Below are 16,555 nucleotides of genomic sequence, written 5' to 3'. Positions count from 1 at the left end.
CTCCCTACGACATCCAACGGGCCTCACATGGCTTGGGAAGCCGAGTTTATGGCGACATTTACTCGCCCATATTGAATCCTCGCCAAGGGTATGCAAGTTGTAAGGGTATTATGATATGCACTACAAAAAACATATCTAACCATTTCATCTACCATTTTCCGCACAACTAGATGATTTCTGGCGGGCACCATCATTGGGCACGACTTGATGCTCAAAAAATATAATCCATCTGGTCCGGGGAGTAAATTAATTTCACCAGTTTTTCCGAGAAATATAAAGATGGCAGACGGAGGACTGAGCTTTACCTTGAGGAAACACTGGAAAAAATCAACAGTTGCTGCTTGTTTACTTGTGTATGGGATAAACTATGGATCGAAACGATACAGGTTACCCTTAGTTTATTATTTTTTTCTGCAATGAACTGAAAGAATGCGATGAACCAATAGAAAGCGATGCGCCATGTTTTGCGGATTCACACGTGGCTTTGTTGACAATTGTATTTTGTCAGAGCTAGTGTGATTTATATTTTATGTGGTTAGTTAGTCTCACTAATTTTGAGGAATATACCCTGTCAATTGTTTCCAGGAGGAACCGCAAAGGCGGTTCAATGTTGAAAACTCCAATTTGAGCCAGCAAATCTCTAATTTTTTTAGTTCTTAGTCAAAAATTGTTGAACGTGGCTAGTGCACCGGTACCGGCTCTTTAAGCTCAAAATTGCTTAAAGAACCGGTAAATTTAAAAATGACATGTGCGCAACGAAGTAAAATGGTTTTTTTCGTAAAAATTAAAGTGCCAGGTTTTTTTGCAGTAATACTTAGAGAACCGTTTTTTTTTCCGTAAAAATTAGAGTGACGGTTTTTTTGCAGTAATACTCAGAGAACTGGGTTTTTTTTCTCGTAAGTCTCATTCAGTCAGGGATAACGGCAAATTAGGCTATCACGCCAAATTAGGCTAGTAGCTTAGTTAAGAGATTTTTCATAGACTATTTAGGCGAGTATCTCTATTTAGGCAATTTGCTATCTTCTTTTATGATTATCTCGAAAACCACGTTTGGTCGCACCATCTTCTTTCGGAGCTTTGTTGCTCATTACATCATCTTTGTTCGAGCAAAATTTTTTATAGTTTGCTTCACGGGACTAAAAATTATACGTCAAAAGTCTTTGAATCGGCTAATTAGACGAGAAATAGTCTATTTAGGCTATGCGCCACCATGTTGAAAATATGCGCACAGGAAATTTAGTCTTTTTTCAGAAGCAACCATGGCCGTAAAACAAAGAAGCCGTAACACAGCGCATGCGTTCTTAATCAAAACAAACTAAACGCTATATCTTCGGACAGCGCAAATAATAAAGAAAAATATATTTGGACCATCAAAAGGGGGTTCTATAGAATGTTTTTAGCTAATAAAATCATTGCGATTATGCAACAGAACAGCGATAGGCAGCAAAAACCATGTTGATAGCCTAATTAGAAGAGATAAATCGCCTAAATAGGCTATCGTAGACTAATTAGACTATTATAGCCTAATTTGCGGTTATCCCTGACTGTCATTAGACTAGAGAGCCGGATTTTTTGTATGACTTATTAGACCTAGTGAGCCAAGTTTTTTGTAAGATACTTACGAGATTTAGAGTGCCGGTTTTTTGTAGAAGACAAGGTTACCTTAAAGTGCCAGGTTTTTTGTAGAGATATTAGAGTGCCTGGTTTTTTTGTGAGACTCATTAGGAGTGCTGGATTTTTTTCGTGCGATTTAATAGACTTAACCCTATTCGGTCCGGGGTTTTTCGAACAAACTATGACCGGGGGGGGGGCGGATTCCGCCCCCCCTTAATAACTTTTCATAGGGTTGCTCAAATTGAATCAAACTTGGCACACTTATATTACGTCATAAAAGGAACAAAATGGCGCCAATAAACATTTGCTTGCGTCAGCACATTTTCTGTGACGTCATCAGAAGCTTGAAAATTGTTAAAAATGCCACTATCTGCTTGAAATATAATTATTTTTGTTCTAGAGCGAATTTTTACATTCTGTTTGAAGTTTCTGAAAGCTAAATAAAAGTTATTTAACATATCTTCCGGTTTTTACATGGATCAGATAAAAAATTGCCAAAACTTGCCCGAAAATCCGTTTTTTCCGATTTTCGGGTAAAATCCAACAAAATCGGGAAATCGGGTTAGTCACATGTTCAAATTATTCCAAATGATTCTTCTTGATGAAACAAAGTTGTGTTGCAAGTTTCAAGTTCTAAGGATAATCCTAACAGGAGTTATTTTATTTTCCCCATTATAAGGATTTCGTAGAGATTTTTAGGGGTAGTTTCGAGTAATGACCAATGTCAAAGCCTCTGAAAGGTATGGGACCTAAAAAATTAGCATGCAGGTGTCTAATAGATAAATGTTGAAACTCAGTAAGTATCATAGCCATATAACAAAGCAATCAGGAGTTATTAAAAAAAAAACTGTCAGGGGGGGCGGAATCCGCCCCCCCCCCGGACCGAATAGGGTTAAGCACCGGTTTTTTTCAGAGATGGAGTGCTGGTTAAAAGGTTTTTTTAAAGAAGATAAGTAATCAGTAACTTCTGAAATAAAAGTGGATATTGGAGTACTATATGATCAAAAAATGCAATGGAAAGAGAGCATTCTAAAATTAGAATTATAAAAACTTAAATATATATTTATTCACTTGTCATGCCATATTTCTAAATACTGCTTTTGCACACTGAATCTGCAAAAAAAAAAGAGCATGGCCAAAGAGAGGCATTACCTTTGGTCCTATTAACTCCTGCCAAGGTTTGAACCTGGATCTCTTATGAAATTCTCCACAAGAATCTTACCCTTAGACCACAGGAGTTTTATGCAATTCCTAACGAACTGTGAGAATTGCATTACAGTAAAAGCTTATTCAAAAACATTTAGCACAATAACAGGCCTAATTATGAAAAAAGTGGCACATCATTTGTCACCCTACCTCCCAACATTATGTAATGGCAGCATGAGTATGAAAGGAACCCTCTTAGCTTGTTACCAGACTGCTTTAAAAAAAGAAGAATATGCCTCTTGTTCTTTTTTATTTAAACTTGAGGAAATTATACAAAAGACCTTTTACTGCAGATGAACATGAATTGTTAAAGGCAGAGATTAACCAAGAAAGAATGTAACAATTTGAACAAGTAGATGTGCATTGAATAAGGCATACTTAACTGACTGACAGGATTTACTTTCAAGTTTTTCCATCGTTAGACACTTTTACAGCTATGGTAAAGGGGCATCCTTCTTGCATAGTTCTATGGAAAACATTACAAAATAAAAGAGCTGACAATTTAGGAGAATCTTCTCACTAAAAAGCATAAATAAAAAAAAAATTACTTAAGATGACGTTCGCAATCCTGAGCCACGAGATTTGAACGATCTTACTCTGTTTTACACATGCATACTTTAACTCGTAAAATTTCAAATCAGGATTTAATTTTATTCTAACCCTTCCCTGTGCTGCTTTTATGGTTCTACAATACCTTATCCACAATTCAGTATAATTTCTCTGCTTATATACAAGCTAATTTTTTGTTGTAGTTCTTCAAACGAAGAGTACAACTGACCTTCGGCAACGAGAGCCATTTCGGAAAGAGCCCCATGAGGGATGCACACCGCATGCATGGTGTTGAGATGAATCACGTGACCTAAAAATTTACCGGTTCTTAAGTTAAAGAGTCGGTTAAAAATTTACCGGTTCTTTAGCTGAAGAGCCGGTGCCGGTTCTTTAGCCACGCCGAAAATTGTTTGTATCTGCTTATTTGTGAAGTAACTTTTGTTCCTACTTGCTATGTCAGTCTAATATAAGGAACTGTCAAGAATCAATTTTCATTTTTTTAAAAGACTATATATAGCTAGGTAACTGAAGGTTACCCAAGCAAAAATAAGTGACTGACTATTTTTAAACCGTGGAAAGTTTATCATTTCTTGAACATGATAGTTTAGTAGGCGACGTTTCGGGAGATCCTTCTCTCATCATCGGGCAAAGTAAAATGTTGTTGCACATGTATCTATATAATTGCAGAGGATCGAAATTCACAAAAATTAACCAATCAGAAACGACCTGATAATTACAGTTAATTACGGTAATTAAAATTTTCTACTTCTTCTGTAGGGCTGGTAACCAAATCTCAGGACTTCTTCTGTAGGGCTGGTAACCAAATCTCAGGAAGTTGATCCGAGATGCTGTTTATGTGTTTGTTACGTTCTACACTGTTGATGGTTTCTTTAATCTTCCTGGCTGTTGTTCTGGATTCTCTGTCAATGATTTTCTTCTCATCCCAATTAAACTGATGACTTCTGCTCCAACTGTGGTCCGCAATTTCGTTTTTCTCCGTTTCTCACTGTGCGCATATGTTCTTGTACTTGTTGCTTAAACTTTCTTTTTGTTTCGCCTATATACACTGCATCACAGAAACGTCGCTTAATAAACTATCATGTTCAAGAAATGATAAACTTTCCACAGTAATATTAATACTGAACAGACAAACCGAAATAATATCTTCAATAATATTTTTAAACCGTTTGTCGTCATTATGGCCACCGTTGAAAATATGTTTGGTTAGCGTCATTTCTAATTACAAAAGTGAGTCTTAAATGTTTTAAATGTACCCCAGCTGTATTTTTAGCCTCCGTTTCAAGTTCAATTTTTGTCAGTCAACGTCGTTCCAATGGTTTTCGCTTGTATATTGCCGTATAAATGCAAGGCAGGAAAATATAGCACTGAGTAGCACAGTGCAGTCCCCTATAGGAATAACATTCGGACGTAATAACTGTAATTCAGAGGAACGCTAAAAAAGGTAAATGGTGGATTTTGTTGCGTGTCGAAGATTGTTTGGTTTATTTTTTACAAGTTTACTGACTCCCCGACTCAACTTTCCCCTTTTAAAGTGAGTTGGTCGGGTAACGATAACCAATTATATTTTTGAGGGTGGCCTAATTACAAGATTCCCCTACTAGATATCGTTAAGATGATTAAATGACTATTTTAACATTGCCTGAACTTTTCGAAATTGCTAATTTTCAGGAAAAAATGATTATATGTAGCTACATTTATCCCAGAATACACATTTCACAGAAATCTTTACTTATGTTTATTTATGACATGGTACAAAGTTTAAGGTAGTATATCAGTTATTTTCTAGAGACACTAAGTTATGATCTGATACTGCAAAAATATAGGGGGCAGTTTGAACTCAGGTATAGCCCTCTAAATTATTAAAAATGTTTGACGGCAAAATTTTGCTCCTTTAGGCGGAAGGAAGTCACATGTGAGTTTCCCGTCGCCCACTCACATGGTTCTGGAGCACCACTCGAAAACTTTCATTATTTTAAAAAATTCATTATTTCACAGAAAAATAATGAATAATGAAAATTTTCCGCATGGATTTCAAAAAGTCGTGTTAATTCCATTAAAACAAGTCATAAAATGAAATGTTTGTGCAAGTGCAAAGTTCTTCCTTTATCATTTTTTTTTAATTTACATGGGCAGTGAAACAGGAACATCTTGACCAATAAGAAGGGAATGATAGGAGAATGGTTAGGTGGAAGTGTAACCCCAGTGGTCTAAGAGACATAAAGAGTTCATATAAGCTAAAAAAGCAGGCTAGGTATCCATAGCATTAAAGATGTTATAAGAAAATTGAGTTGGTTGGGACACTGGAAAAAACTGGAGTACATTTGGGTAAGAAAGTGATTTGATAGTTCCTAGGGTTATAAGAACAGACTTGATGCAAAGGAAATTGGGTTTAGATCTAACACAGTCTATAGATCAGATTGGAAGAGGGTTTTTAATGTACCTGGTCCAACCCATGCTAGCATGGAAAATAGACGGTAATTCGAGAATGATCATGTTGGTGATGATGATTACAGACCTTCTTAAATGCATTTTTTTTTTAAATCTTGCAACAAGGGCATAGCATTTTAGTGCATATGTGTACTTTTTGATATCCCCTAATTAAAAATAACTTTAAGCATTCCGAAACTTGTGTAAAAACATTATTGTTAATTGTAAAATGTCAATTTTAAAGTTGTTTTTATTATTACTACCATTGTTGTGTTTAAGCAGGTAATAGTTACTTGTCAATGTTCGTTCAAATATTGTTAAATCAAAATGCTATTTTCTTATATTTAGATATTAAAAACTATATAAGGCTAGTTTTTGTCAACTAACAGATAATATAAAAAAATTCTCTAAAATTTTATTTTGTATGAGCGTAAATTTTGTCTGTTAATAAGATCTAAATAAAAGTTCATAAAGAATTTGCCTGGCCCCTTCGTTGTTGGTAACCAGGTCTTGAACATCAACGGAGCACGGATAAAGCAAGTCTGCAAAACTGCACTTACAGGTGGAACAGACATTTATCATAGATTTAATTGTAGATAATTTCTTCATTTGAATTGGGAACCATATGCAGGTCCGAATTTAATTGAGTTTTTTCTTTTTTTCGCTGCAAGTGTTATTTTTATTCAAACAATTTTAAAACAAAACCCAAGCGAAGCATATTTTTGCCTATTTGCTTGTGATTATGTAAAAAATAAACAATAAATTTATGAAAATGACAGTATAGTCATGCATATTATTTCGGACATGTAGAAAAGGAAGTTAAGTTGGAAAAATTCACTATACGTAGACATTCGATCATCGTGTTTGGGGTTCATGATTCAAAACATCCCCCACTTTTCTACCGCAAAATGAATACGCAACAAAGATTAACCTCAGAGCCCATATCGCACGTGTAACATACTTTGCACATGCGTTTTAAATCACATGCGTTACTTGATTTGCACGTGCGAATCATTGCACACTTACTCAAATATTCCTGGTATATCTTAAAGTCAGTTAACTGAACCATATTATTTGGTATTTGCCTTGAAGCCTTTTAAGCATGTGTTTATTTGGTTCATCGTTAATTTTTTGTTTGTAGCAAAACAACAAGATAATTTGACATTTTGTAAAATGTGCACATTTTACCCTAAACATAAGATTATTTATCAAGACTTAACAAAGTCATTTTTGTTTTTTAGGGAGTTTTTAATCAGAAGAGAATATTTTCAAGAAGCTAAGGTATGTTTGTATTGTTATGGCAAAGAGTTAACACAATTTATTAACAGATAGCGATTTCCATCTATGTAGTGCTGGATATCTGGGCTTTTTACAGCATGGTATAACTTTGAGATTTGTAGCAACCATAATGGCAGCTACAAATTTAAACAATAACAAGCAGAAAAATTGTAAAACTTTAGCTAAAGAACTCAAAACATGTTATCCTATCTGATCTCTGACGAATTTGATGATCTAAAAACTCAAAAATGTCTGATTTTTATACAGAAATCTAATATTATTAAAATTAAAATTTAAGTCTTACTGTGTTGTCTTCATGTCTGTCTTAATTTTCAAGTTGAAATCTCTCTACCAATACTTTGGAACCCTGTCAACTATATATATTCTGAAGGTATATATTTGGAGCAATGTCTAGAAATGCTAAAATCATGAATAATATACTAAAAAAGATTTGACTCCCTGAAAATATTCAAAATTAGAAGTTAATTTTCTCAAGGTCTGCAGAATATCACATGTATTTCTTTGTTTTATCTGTTAAGATACCTTGTAAACACCCTAAATCAATTTAATTTGCCTTGTCTAAATTAGTGTGCAATCCAACGAAGTGAGGCAAAATTTGCCTATTTTTGAAGCACAATTTCACTTACATGTGCAACTTTTAAAAAATTTTCAAACAAAATTTTTTCATTATTCCTAAGATAGCAGTTTTGTATTATTACTGATAAGATATTAGTATAGATTAGATATAAGGCTCTAAAATCATCCAAAAGCTATTTTCTTTTTGCGTTTTCGGTTTGTTATGCCATTGTGGTCACATTTTTTATTAAGTTCAATAGTACATTTCACATACTAACCAAAATTAAACTTGTGTGACCATCAAGGCGCATTCATCTTATAGGCAAACAAAATTGCAAAAACCGCGAATTTCCATCTGAGCCTTAATTTTGAATTTTAATGTCTCAGGTGATATTAGAACATATCTCAAAATATAAAAAAAACAAAACTGCTTATACAGAACTTTGAATTCCTCACCGTCGCATATAGCAGATGTATATTTCATGCCAACAAACTCACAACTTTTGTTTTGTCCTTGATATGCAGCTGAAAAAATTAAAAAGCTCAGTTTTTAAATGTATATACTACAAGTGTTTGCGCATTTTCTGCACATAAAAACAAAATTAGCGATAGAATGAACAAGATCAACTAAGTATAAACCAACAAGGAGCATTTTTATATTCGCAATATATTTCAATCTATAATTTGAACATCTGCAGGTATAAAATGCAAAATGAAACAAGATTAAAAGTCCATGATAAAATATGTACAGCTAAAGAAAAGTGAGACACAAGGTCTGTGAGACAGCAAACATAAAACTGTAGAGATATGTGTACATATTCTATCATGTATCATTAATCTTGTTTGTTTTGTATTTTAACCTGAAGTTGATCAAATTATAAATTAATCAATAAAAAAGCGCCATCGTTTAATAAGTTAGTCTTGGTATGACATTAAATGTTTTTTTTTTATATAAACATATTTAGGCTCAGGGCTAGTGAAAAAACAAGCAAATTATAAGCATAACTGTAAGCCCTTGTTTTGCTGCATAGTTTAAAAAATGTGAAACTTTGTTCTTTATTTTGGTTATTGGGTTTGGAACGGTAATGAAAATAAGCATATTCCTAGATAATTTGAGCATCTTTTGTAATTAATGCTAAGCATACCCGAGCCTGATTTTTAAAATTCATATGCTAATAATAAAAAGACATGTATGTAAACTTTATCTGAAAACTAAAACTTTAGCCATGTGGAAATCACTAAAAACCTAGCTAACAAAAACGAAAACAAATGATTTGCTCATAAGAAAATTTTTTAAGCTTGGTGCCAATGATAACATTTTACAACGTTTTGCTTAGGAAATATAAAAAAATCTGTGCACAGTGGCTATAAATAAATGCTAGAAAATAGCTAAACAAAAATAAGAACATAAAATACATATAGCTAAATTCACCACAAAATTGACTAAAAATTTCCCCTCTCGATCCAAGTTATACCTTTGGTTATATTTATTTTGTTGTCCCTTTCACTTTCCTATTATCAAAGTGGTGTGTATGTTATAAGCTTTAGCAACGCTCAATAACCAGCTTTTAAAATTCTGTCACAATTTTACAGCAAAACCGGAAGACTTTCAACATAAATATTACAAAATAATGTAAACGTATTCTAATCAAAATTAAAAGTTTTCTATGATGAGGCTTTGCGGAAATTACGCTCCTCTTTACTAGAACTACCAAAGGTGCTTATTTTGCTCACCTGGTCCTGGACCAGTTGCTAACACCAGAGTTATTGTGGCACAACCAGATGGAAAGCTTACACCAGTACACCATAGCTAATTCTGTCCCTGAAAAAGATGGCACCATAATATAGAAAATATTTGGTAATATGCACAGATTGCATTGTCTTCTGAAGTGATAAGGATTTATTTAAGATTTATGCTTTTTAGAAATATGGGGACCAGTCTTGCAGTCCATTAGAAAAACCGAGAAGGTTGTATGTCATATTGAATCCGCAAGCTGGCAACAGGTTAGACATAGCGATAATATATATCCTTTCACCAATTTTTAGGAATGTAATAATGTAAATTCAATTATATTATTGTATTATTTATTTACAGAAAATATTTAAATATTGTTTTTATTTGTAATCTTATTGTTTAAAATAGTTTTATATTTCTTTTTAGTAAATGTAAAAAGCTTTTTCAGAAAAACGCTGCTCCCATTTTTTACTTGGCAGGTATTGATGTCACCTTCATACAAGTAAGATTATACGTTTCTTTACCTTTTAAACAAAACTATTTAATGTTAAGCAGTTACTTAATGATAATACTTTCTGTTTTAGTTGCTTCAATCAGCTAGAAATCTTTTTTAAATTAAAACCTCAGCATCTTTTAAGACATATTTTTATCCAATTTATTCGCTCTCTGTATAACTCCAGAAAAACCTTGGAAAACTCAGAGAATTTTACAGGAGGTTGATTTTCATTAGAGAAATTTGTGAAATGCTCGAAAAAAACACAGAGAATGAAAAGTAGAGTTAAAGTGGAGGCTGTTTTAAACACAGTGTACTTTGTTTACCTTTTTTGTACTGTTGGAGGAAATTTTATATTAAGCTGTTCACCTTTTTTCTCAAAAACAACAACAGGAAGCTGTTTAAAGGCATTCCAGAAGTACTTAACTTCACGTATCTTTATTCTTTTTTATTCTTAATGGAAAAACACCTGTTGACTGAAAATTATGTGGGTGAACACCAATGCCATCCATAACCCCACTCCTTCTGTCCCATACATTACTATTTAGCTTTGAGGAACTATAATATCAATTTATATATAGACTGATTATGAAGGACACGCAAAAACAATCGCAAACTATTTTGATCGTAATATGGATGGTGTTGTTGTTGCTGGTGGTGATGGAACATTACAGGAGGTATGTTCATTATAATCGTAGAGACAAATAAGTCAACATCAAAAGATTGTAATATTTTAGTTATTGCTACAACATATACATTTGCAGACTTTTTTAGGTGGTGACTGGTATGCTTCGACAAGCACAACATGTGAGTGTAGTTTTTTAAGACAGGGTGGGCGTGGTTGTTATGGCTGTTAGGTAGGAAAGATCTGTAATCATTCTTGATTGAGTTTGTTATAGACTGGTTAGTGATAGATTTGAGTAAACACTATGTGGACAGGAAGCTCTTGTAAGTATAGTGGTGATGTACCGGACTTTCTGTTTTTTAGGATAATCTTCTGCACCTTCCAATTGGTGTTTTACCAATGGGTTATCACAGTAATTCAATCTTTAGCAAGCTATTCACTCCTGACAAAGTAAAAGTAAAGTAAGCCAGAAAATCTATAAAACGTGTAGATAAAAAAAACTTTGTCTTTGCGATGCTTCCAACTACGAATTAAGACAAGATGTTGCTAATAAGTAACTCTTTGCCTACATGCACCTTGAATTGCTTGCTTGTAGGTTTTGGTTGTTTTCTTATAGAAATATATGCGAAGCAGCAATGGCAATTGTCAAAAACAAAACACGAAAGGTTAGCGTCATGGAAATAAAGGTACAAATATTTTTCTATAGATGTAATAACAGGAACGAGTGATCACAATATCTTGATTTAACATGGGGATAACGACCTCTCCAGCCATCATGAGCTATCATAGTTACCCCCCCCCCCCCCCTCTTGTGTTGTTTACATACTATGGTCATGGAATAGGCACATGGAAAACTGAAAAGTGTAAGATTGTAAATGAAAAGTGCACTTTGGGTTTACATCTGTGTTATGTACAGGCAGATTCGAAATCAAGTTTTGCCTTATCGAGCATTCATATTGGTTTAAATCAGCAAGTCAAAGAACAGATTGACCAGTAAGTATGTCCTTAGTTAACACCTTGCAGCACACAAGTTAATTCCGATGAGTCTTAACGCCAACAATATTAATAAAAATTGGTCTGTTTTGCTTAACAAAAAGAATCAAAATAAAATTTATGCGATTTAATATGTTGGGAGGTTGTCTAGCTCATTTGTTGTAAACTTGTCTAGAAACTTGTCTAAAAAAATTGCAAAATTAACGGGGTGGCCACACCTACTAAACCCTCCTAAAATTGTTTATGATAACGTTCGTCTTTTACAAAATATTTTACAATAAATTTAGTTTTTGTTTATGTTGAAACAAAACTGGTGAATTATATTCACGTATTTACTACGATTTGAAATGAGCAGCCTCTCTGACATTCAAAAACAAAGGTTTGGTTATTTGTAACTTCTCTACCCTTCTAAACTTTTAACAAAGTTTCCTAAAATATGGAATAGTGTTGATGCGTTTAGTGCATTTCCCTAAAAGTTGTCCTTGCAACCTCCTAAATTCTCCTAAAACTCCTAATATTGTAAACTTTTAGGTTTGTGGCCAGCATAGTTAACCAACCAATGAGTAACCAAAGGAGTAAACTACAAAGCAGTTTTTTAAAAAAACAAGTACTTTTTTGTGATAAATATTAACATACAAGTGCATTCTTAAATATTGCACTTTTAAGGCTTGAAGTCAAAATTTGCCTTTTGTATCTGGTGAAAAATGGAATAGCTAGTTAATACAAAATGTAGTAATACTCGATAATTGTAATGTGAATTTTGCCATTTAGAGGACGATTTTGGCTACTGGGACCACTAAAGAAATATTTCACATATCTATGGAGAACGACAAAGGTATGTAGCGTACTAGCTTATTGCTCATTAAATACAGGTTTACATACCTTTGTGATTAATAAAGAGAAATTTTTCGTGATTATTATGGAAATTTAAAATTAAAATGTTATGACGGATAAACTGAATGTGCATGTTAACGTGTCTGTCAGCATATTTTAAGACTATGTACTAATAGTGAATCACTTTATCACATTAATTTCGTTTCAGTCACTAAAAACAACGAAATTGAATGTTTTTACGTTTTGTTTCAGGAGTGGCCACCATCTTCGTCGATCCACGTGTACTCTTCTTCTATAAGTCCGTTACGAACTTCACTGTCACAAAAACAACATTCAATACCTAATTTGAAAATACAAACAGCTTCATGCGAGGAGAGAAATAAACTCAGGCAATCTAACAGTGAAAGCATAGAGAAACCATGTCATGATACGATTGCAAAACATGTTATATCGTGTGAAATGACTGGTTCTTACAAGCCAAATATAATAAACTGTAGTGAGAGAAAAGAATTTTTTAGCAGCGATATAAATTTATATTTTCGGGAAGCTGATGAAAAAAATACGGTAGTTATTATTTCAGATTTGCTTTAATGTTTCAATTTTATCCTCGATTTATCTATATGTTACTTTTCTATTTCTCTTCATTCAGGGACCCTATTTTATATTGCAAGACCTTAAAGTTGACCAATCAAAGACAGACTTTATGAAATATGGGTTAGTTATACTTTCTACAAAGCTTACAACCGTCAACCCAACGATAGAAGCTTTTTCTGTTACATTAATTTTATTCTGTGTTCAATTTTTATGTTTCCATGGTGGAAGGGACATTCTAGCAAAGCGGTCAAAATTGCTGAAATTGCAAAGTTGTTAGAAAACATACTTTAAACCTGATTATTTTCGTACTGTTAAGATTTTTATTTTCATATTTCACGAATTTTAAAATTTATATCAAAATCAGAGAAAGCTGATAAGGTTTTAGTGGAATTTTAAAATATGATTTTTTTTAAAAAGAAATCTTGTACCTGTTTGTAATAAACTTTAATTGTTGACATTTTGTGTTTAGAGTTCAGTGGATCCAAAATAGATTTAATTATACACCCACGGGTACGTAGTAGTTCAGAAAATTTTAAATCTGGATTTGAAAAACAACTGTAGGCGTAATATTATTGACCACAAAATTATTTCGTGGTGACTGTTTTCCTACTGACTCATTCACTTATTTATTTTAAAATATGTTAAGTATTTATTTTGATTTGTCAGACGTCAAAATCGACAGCTTGAATAACGCCCGGCCATACTTTTATCCGCATTTAATACCTCTTAGACCAGGCAGCAAATAATTATTAAAATAGATTTTGCAACCGTGCTGTGATTGTTGCGAAATTAGTACAACGCATGTGCAATAAATCATATCCGAGTTGATGGAGATACGTGCATGCGTATATTCTACACAACGGAAATTTTTATCTGCTTTTGCGTAACCAGGGCCTTTACAGATGTACTTTACAACACACATTGTTGTTTTTAACATCACGCCCAGTTTTAATTAAAGAAGAAATTTTAACAATGTAAGGATTATCATGTCCTATCCGTGTGACACAACTAAGAATGTTGACAATATGAAGCACAGCTTCAATTTTATTATAAAAGTAGGATATCTATTTACAAATTATTTCAATAAATACATAAATATGGTTTTCAAAATCTTTTATAGTATAGTACAATCCTTGTGTTTTTCTTTCTTTGGTCCAAGAAAAGCTTCCACCGCTTTCCCTACTAATGTTTCTAAGCCTTCCCTTTTCACGGCTGAACACTCAGTGAACGCCAGCGATTCTAGTTTTTCGGCGAGATGTTCGCCTTGTGTCCAATTTATATATTCGTCACTGTCGTTAAAATCGCCGGCGTTGTCATGGTTTGACTTAGTGATCGCATCTCTTACGTCGGTTTTATTCGCCACCAGAATATGAGGTGTATCGGGACAGTATGTTTGTATTTCGGGAATCCAGTTTTTTTCAACGTTCTCCAAACTCGACTTTGAGTCAGCAGAATAACATACTAATATTAGGTCTGTGTTTTTATATGCGATATGTCTGTAGTCCGTTTTGTAACCCGAAATGATCCCATCCCAGATAACAAACTGTATCATTTTTCTTTTCATATACAATTTTACTTCAAATTTGTTGGCGCTAACTTGTTCTACAGTGCAGTGTCTGTTACTTGGTATGTTCTTCAAAATGGACGTCTTACCGACGTTTTTGTCGCCGACAATTATAATCTTTTTTGTCAGAATGTTTTTATTTTTTGCCATCGTTATGTTTTTTCTGCTCGGCGTGTAATGTCTGTAGCGTTCAAAACTTTCTCTCTATAATATACACAACAAAATCTTCTCAACGTTACTTGTCTTCTGACGTTTACAAATTCTTCACACTTTAAGCTAGCTATTTCTTCATGTATTATGTAACTATTGCCAATTAAAAAAAGTTCGTGCACAGTTGACATGCGTCGGCTATTCACTGTGATAATGATGTGTTTCGTCGATCCAACTGTGTGAACAAGAAAGGTGCTGTGTTATGTTTTCGATGATATTTACCTGTTTTGTGATTAATTCATGTTGTTGAAAGAAAATTCTTTGAATCCAACCTTTAATGTTATTGTATCGCTTTTCCTTCGTTTTGTGTTGTTATGTGTTTCCCTTTATTCTTAGCGTGAACGTAATTATAGAGGCGATGTCTTTAATTTTAATTGCCTTAAACATTACAGACAATGTGCTTCCGAGGCATTTGTTTTTTTAGATTGCCTCGCTTGCCTAAAGAATGTGGTTTTTGTTTTAATGTTAAAGATAACGACTTCCTTATAATTTTTTGTGTCAATATTTTAAAGTTTTTTTTTGTTAACATGAAAAGTGAAAAATTGAAAGGAGAATACGTGATATGAAAAGTATATATGTATTTCGGAAATAGCAACTGAAACTTTACCCTCTATAAGCAAACAGCACTGAAAAGCTAAAATCACAAGAAGCTTTCAGTACGCAATATAAATTTATGTGACCACGTATGCCATTTGTTGAATGTGCGTTGTACCAAATTTTATACGGTATAACATCCAATAATATCAGAATAACAAATCTACGCTACTAAAATGTAGTTTCAACTTATGATTAACGTTTGGTATTGGAAATGTTGCATCATAGAATTTTTTAACTTCTTAAAGTTTCTTAATGTCTTTATTAACTAAATTAACTTTGAAATTAAAATATATATATATTGAGGTGTGAAAAAACCGCATTTGTCTTTTTGAAATTATCTCTGTGAAATTATCTCTTTGATGCTAAATGTCTCTTTTTTTGATTCAAAAAACTCTATTTTCAAAAAAATATCAATTTCTAATCACTTTCAAAACTTGCCTAAATATTGGGCGGTCTAATACTAAATATCTCGTAAAAAGTTTTTATAAAAACGTGTATAAAAATTTAAGCAAAACCTCTTAGAACGATTCCTTTAAGCATAAAAACAAATTCTTTCCGTAAATGTGTTTTCTTGGAAAACGCCTGTACACTAAATTCTAACCACGCCGGATTTACACTAAATCCTAGCCACGCCGGATTTGTTTCCTAGCAATAATTTGTTTATTTATTTTTTAGATTTGTCAGACACGATGATATGTCATGATGTGCGTTTAACTCCTCCTGAAAACGAGGTTATTCAACCACGTGTTATTTCATTAATTTTAGTGATTACAGAAATAAAGAAAGTGTTTATGTCAGCAAACCTTTTGATTATTCCACTATCCTAAATAATGTATAGCCCTTAATAATGTCAAAAAATGTTTATTTTTTATTTTAGGATTTATCATATGGCATAGACGGCGAAATATTTGATGCAAGACCTATTCAGGTGTCAATCTATCCCAACAAATTAGTCATGTTTTGTGGTGACCAAACGGGCAGATTGTGATATTAAAGAAAAAATATGTTATTATCTCTCAGTAATTCTTGTTATTAGTAATAATAATTTCTAAACTTGGTTTGTAACTATGAGACGACATAACTTTCAATTTCATACTTTTTTTTTTCTAAGTATCTTTCTACTGACGTCTGTTGTGTTGTATTTGTTTTTATCGATTCCATGGTGATATAGTTGTGAGGTTGTGAGATTACGTCATTAAGCTTTAGAAATAGAATGTGATGGTTGCGTGGTAACAATGA

The 16,555-nt window shown here is 33.1% G+C and overlaps 1 protein-coding gene across 2 annotated transcripts; it reads left to right on the top strand.

Annotated features, from left to right (window-relative positions):
• Window positions 1–240: 240 nt before the first annotated feature.
• Window positions 241–16,409, top strand: LOC130656067 (acylglycerol kinase, mitochondrial-like). 2 transcript variants are annotated; one of them, XR_008984827.1, is made up of 15 exons: window positions 241–386; window positions 7,059–7,098; window positions 9,596–9,675; window positions 9,833–9,908; window positions 10,481–10,576; window positions 10,674–10,706; window positions 10,888–10,985; window positions 11,141–11,210; window positions 11,441–11,517; window positions 12,289–12,352; window positions 12,604–12,915; window positions 13,001–13,065; window positions 13,415–14,911; window positions 15,992–16,047; window positions 16,194–16,339. XR_008984827.1 is itself a non-coding variant. In XM_057458909.1 (15 exons), exons 1-15 carry the CDS (start codon window positions 280–282, stop codon window positions 16,302–16,304), a joined length of 1,326 nt encoding a protein of 441 aa, XP_057314892.1. In that variant the 5' UTR covers window positions 241–279; the 3' UTR covers window positions 16,305–16,409. The 2 variants fall into 2 exon arrangements, 1 of the variants encoding a protein (XP_057314892.1); XM_057458909.1 differs by having other exon boundaries at window positions 13,415–13,455; window positions 16,194–16,409.
• Window positions 16,410–16,555: the final 146 nt, after the last annotated feature.

This window comes from Hydractinia symbiolongicarpus, chromosome 8, assembly GCF_029227915.1.
Source record: "Hydractinia symbiolongicarpus strain clone_291-10 chromosome 8, HSymV2.1, whole genome shotgun sequence".
NCBI classification, from domain to species: Eukaryota; Metazoa; Cnidaria; class Hydrozoa; order Anthoathecata; family Hydractiniidae; genus Hydractinia; species Hydractinia symbiolongicarpus.
The sequence above is the reverse complement of the archived record's forward strand: the minus strand, read 5'-3'. Positions and strand labels throughout refer to the sequence as shown.

What these genes read in the sequence shown, in the direction of transcription:
- LOC130656067 (XM_057458909.1), top strand. Translation starts at nt 280, where the DNA reads ATGGCAGACGGAGGACTGAGCTTTACCTTGAGGAAACACTGGAAAAAA. An exon ending in CCTGACAAAGTAAAAGTAAA is followed by an intron (nt 10,986 to 11,140) that starts GTAAGCCAGAAA and finishes GTTTTCTTATAG; the next exon opens with AAATATATGCGAAGCAGCAA. An exon ending in AAGCTGATGAAAAAAATACG is followed by an intron (nt 12,916 to 13,000) that starts GTAGTTATTATT and finishes CTCTTCATTCAG; the next exon opens with GGACCCTATTTTATATTGCA.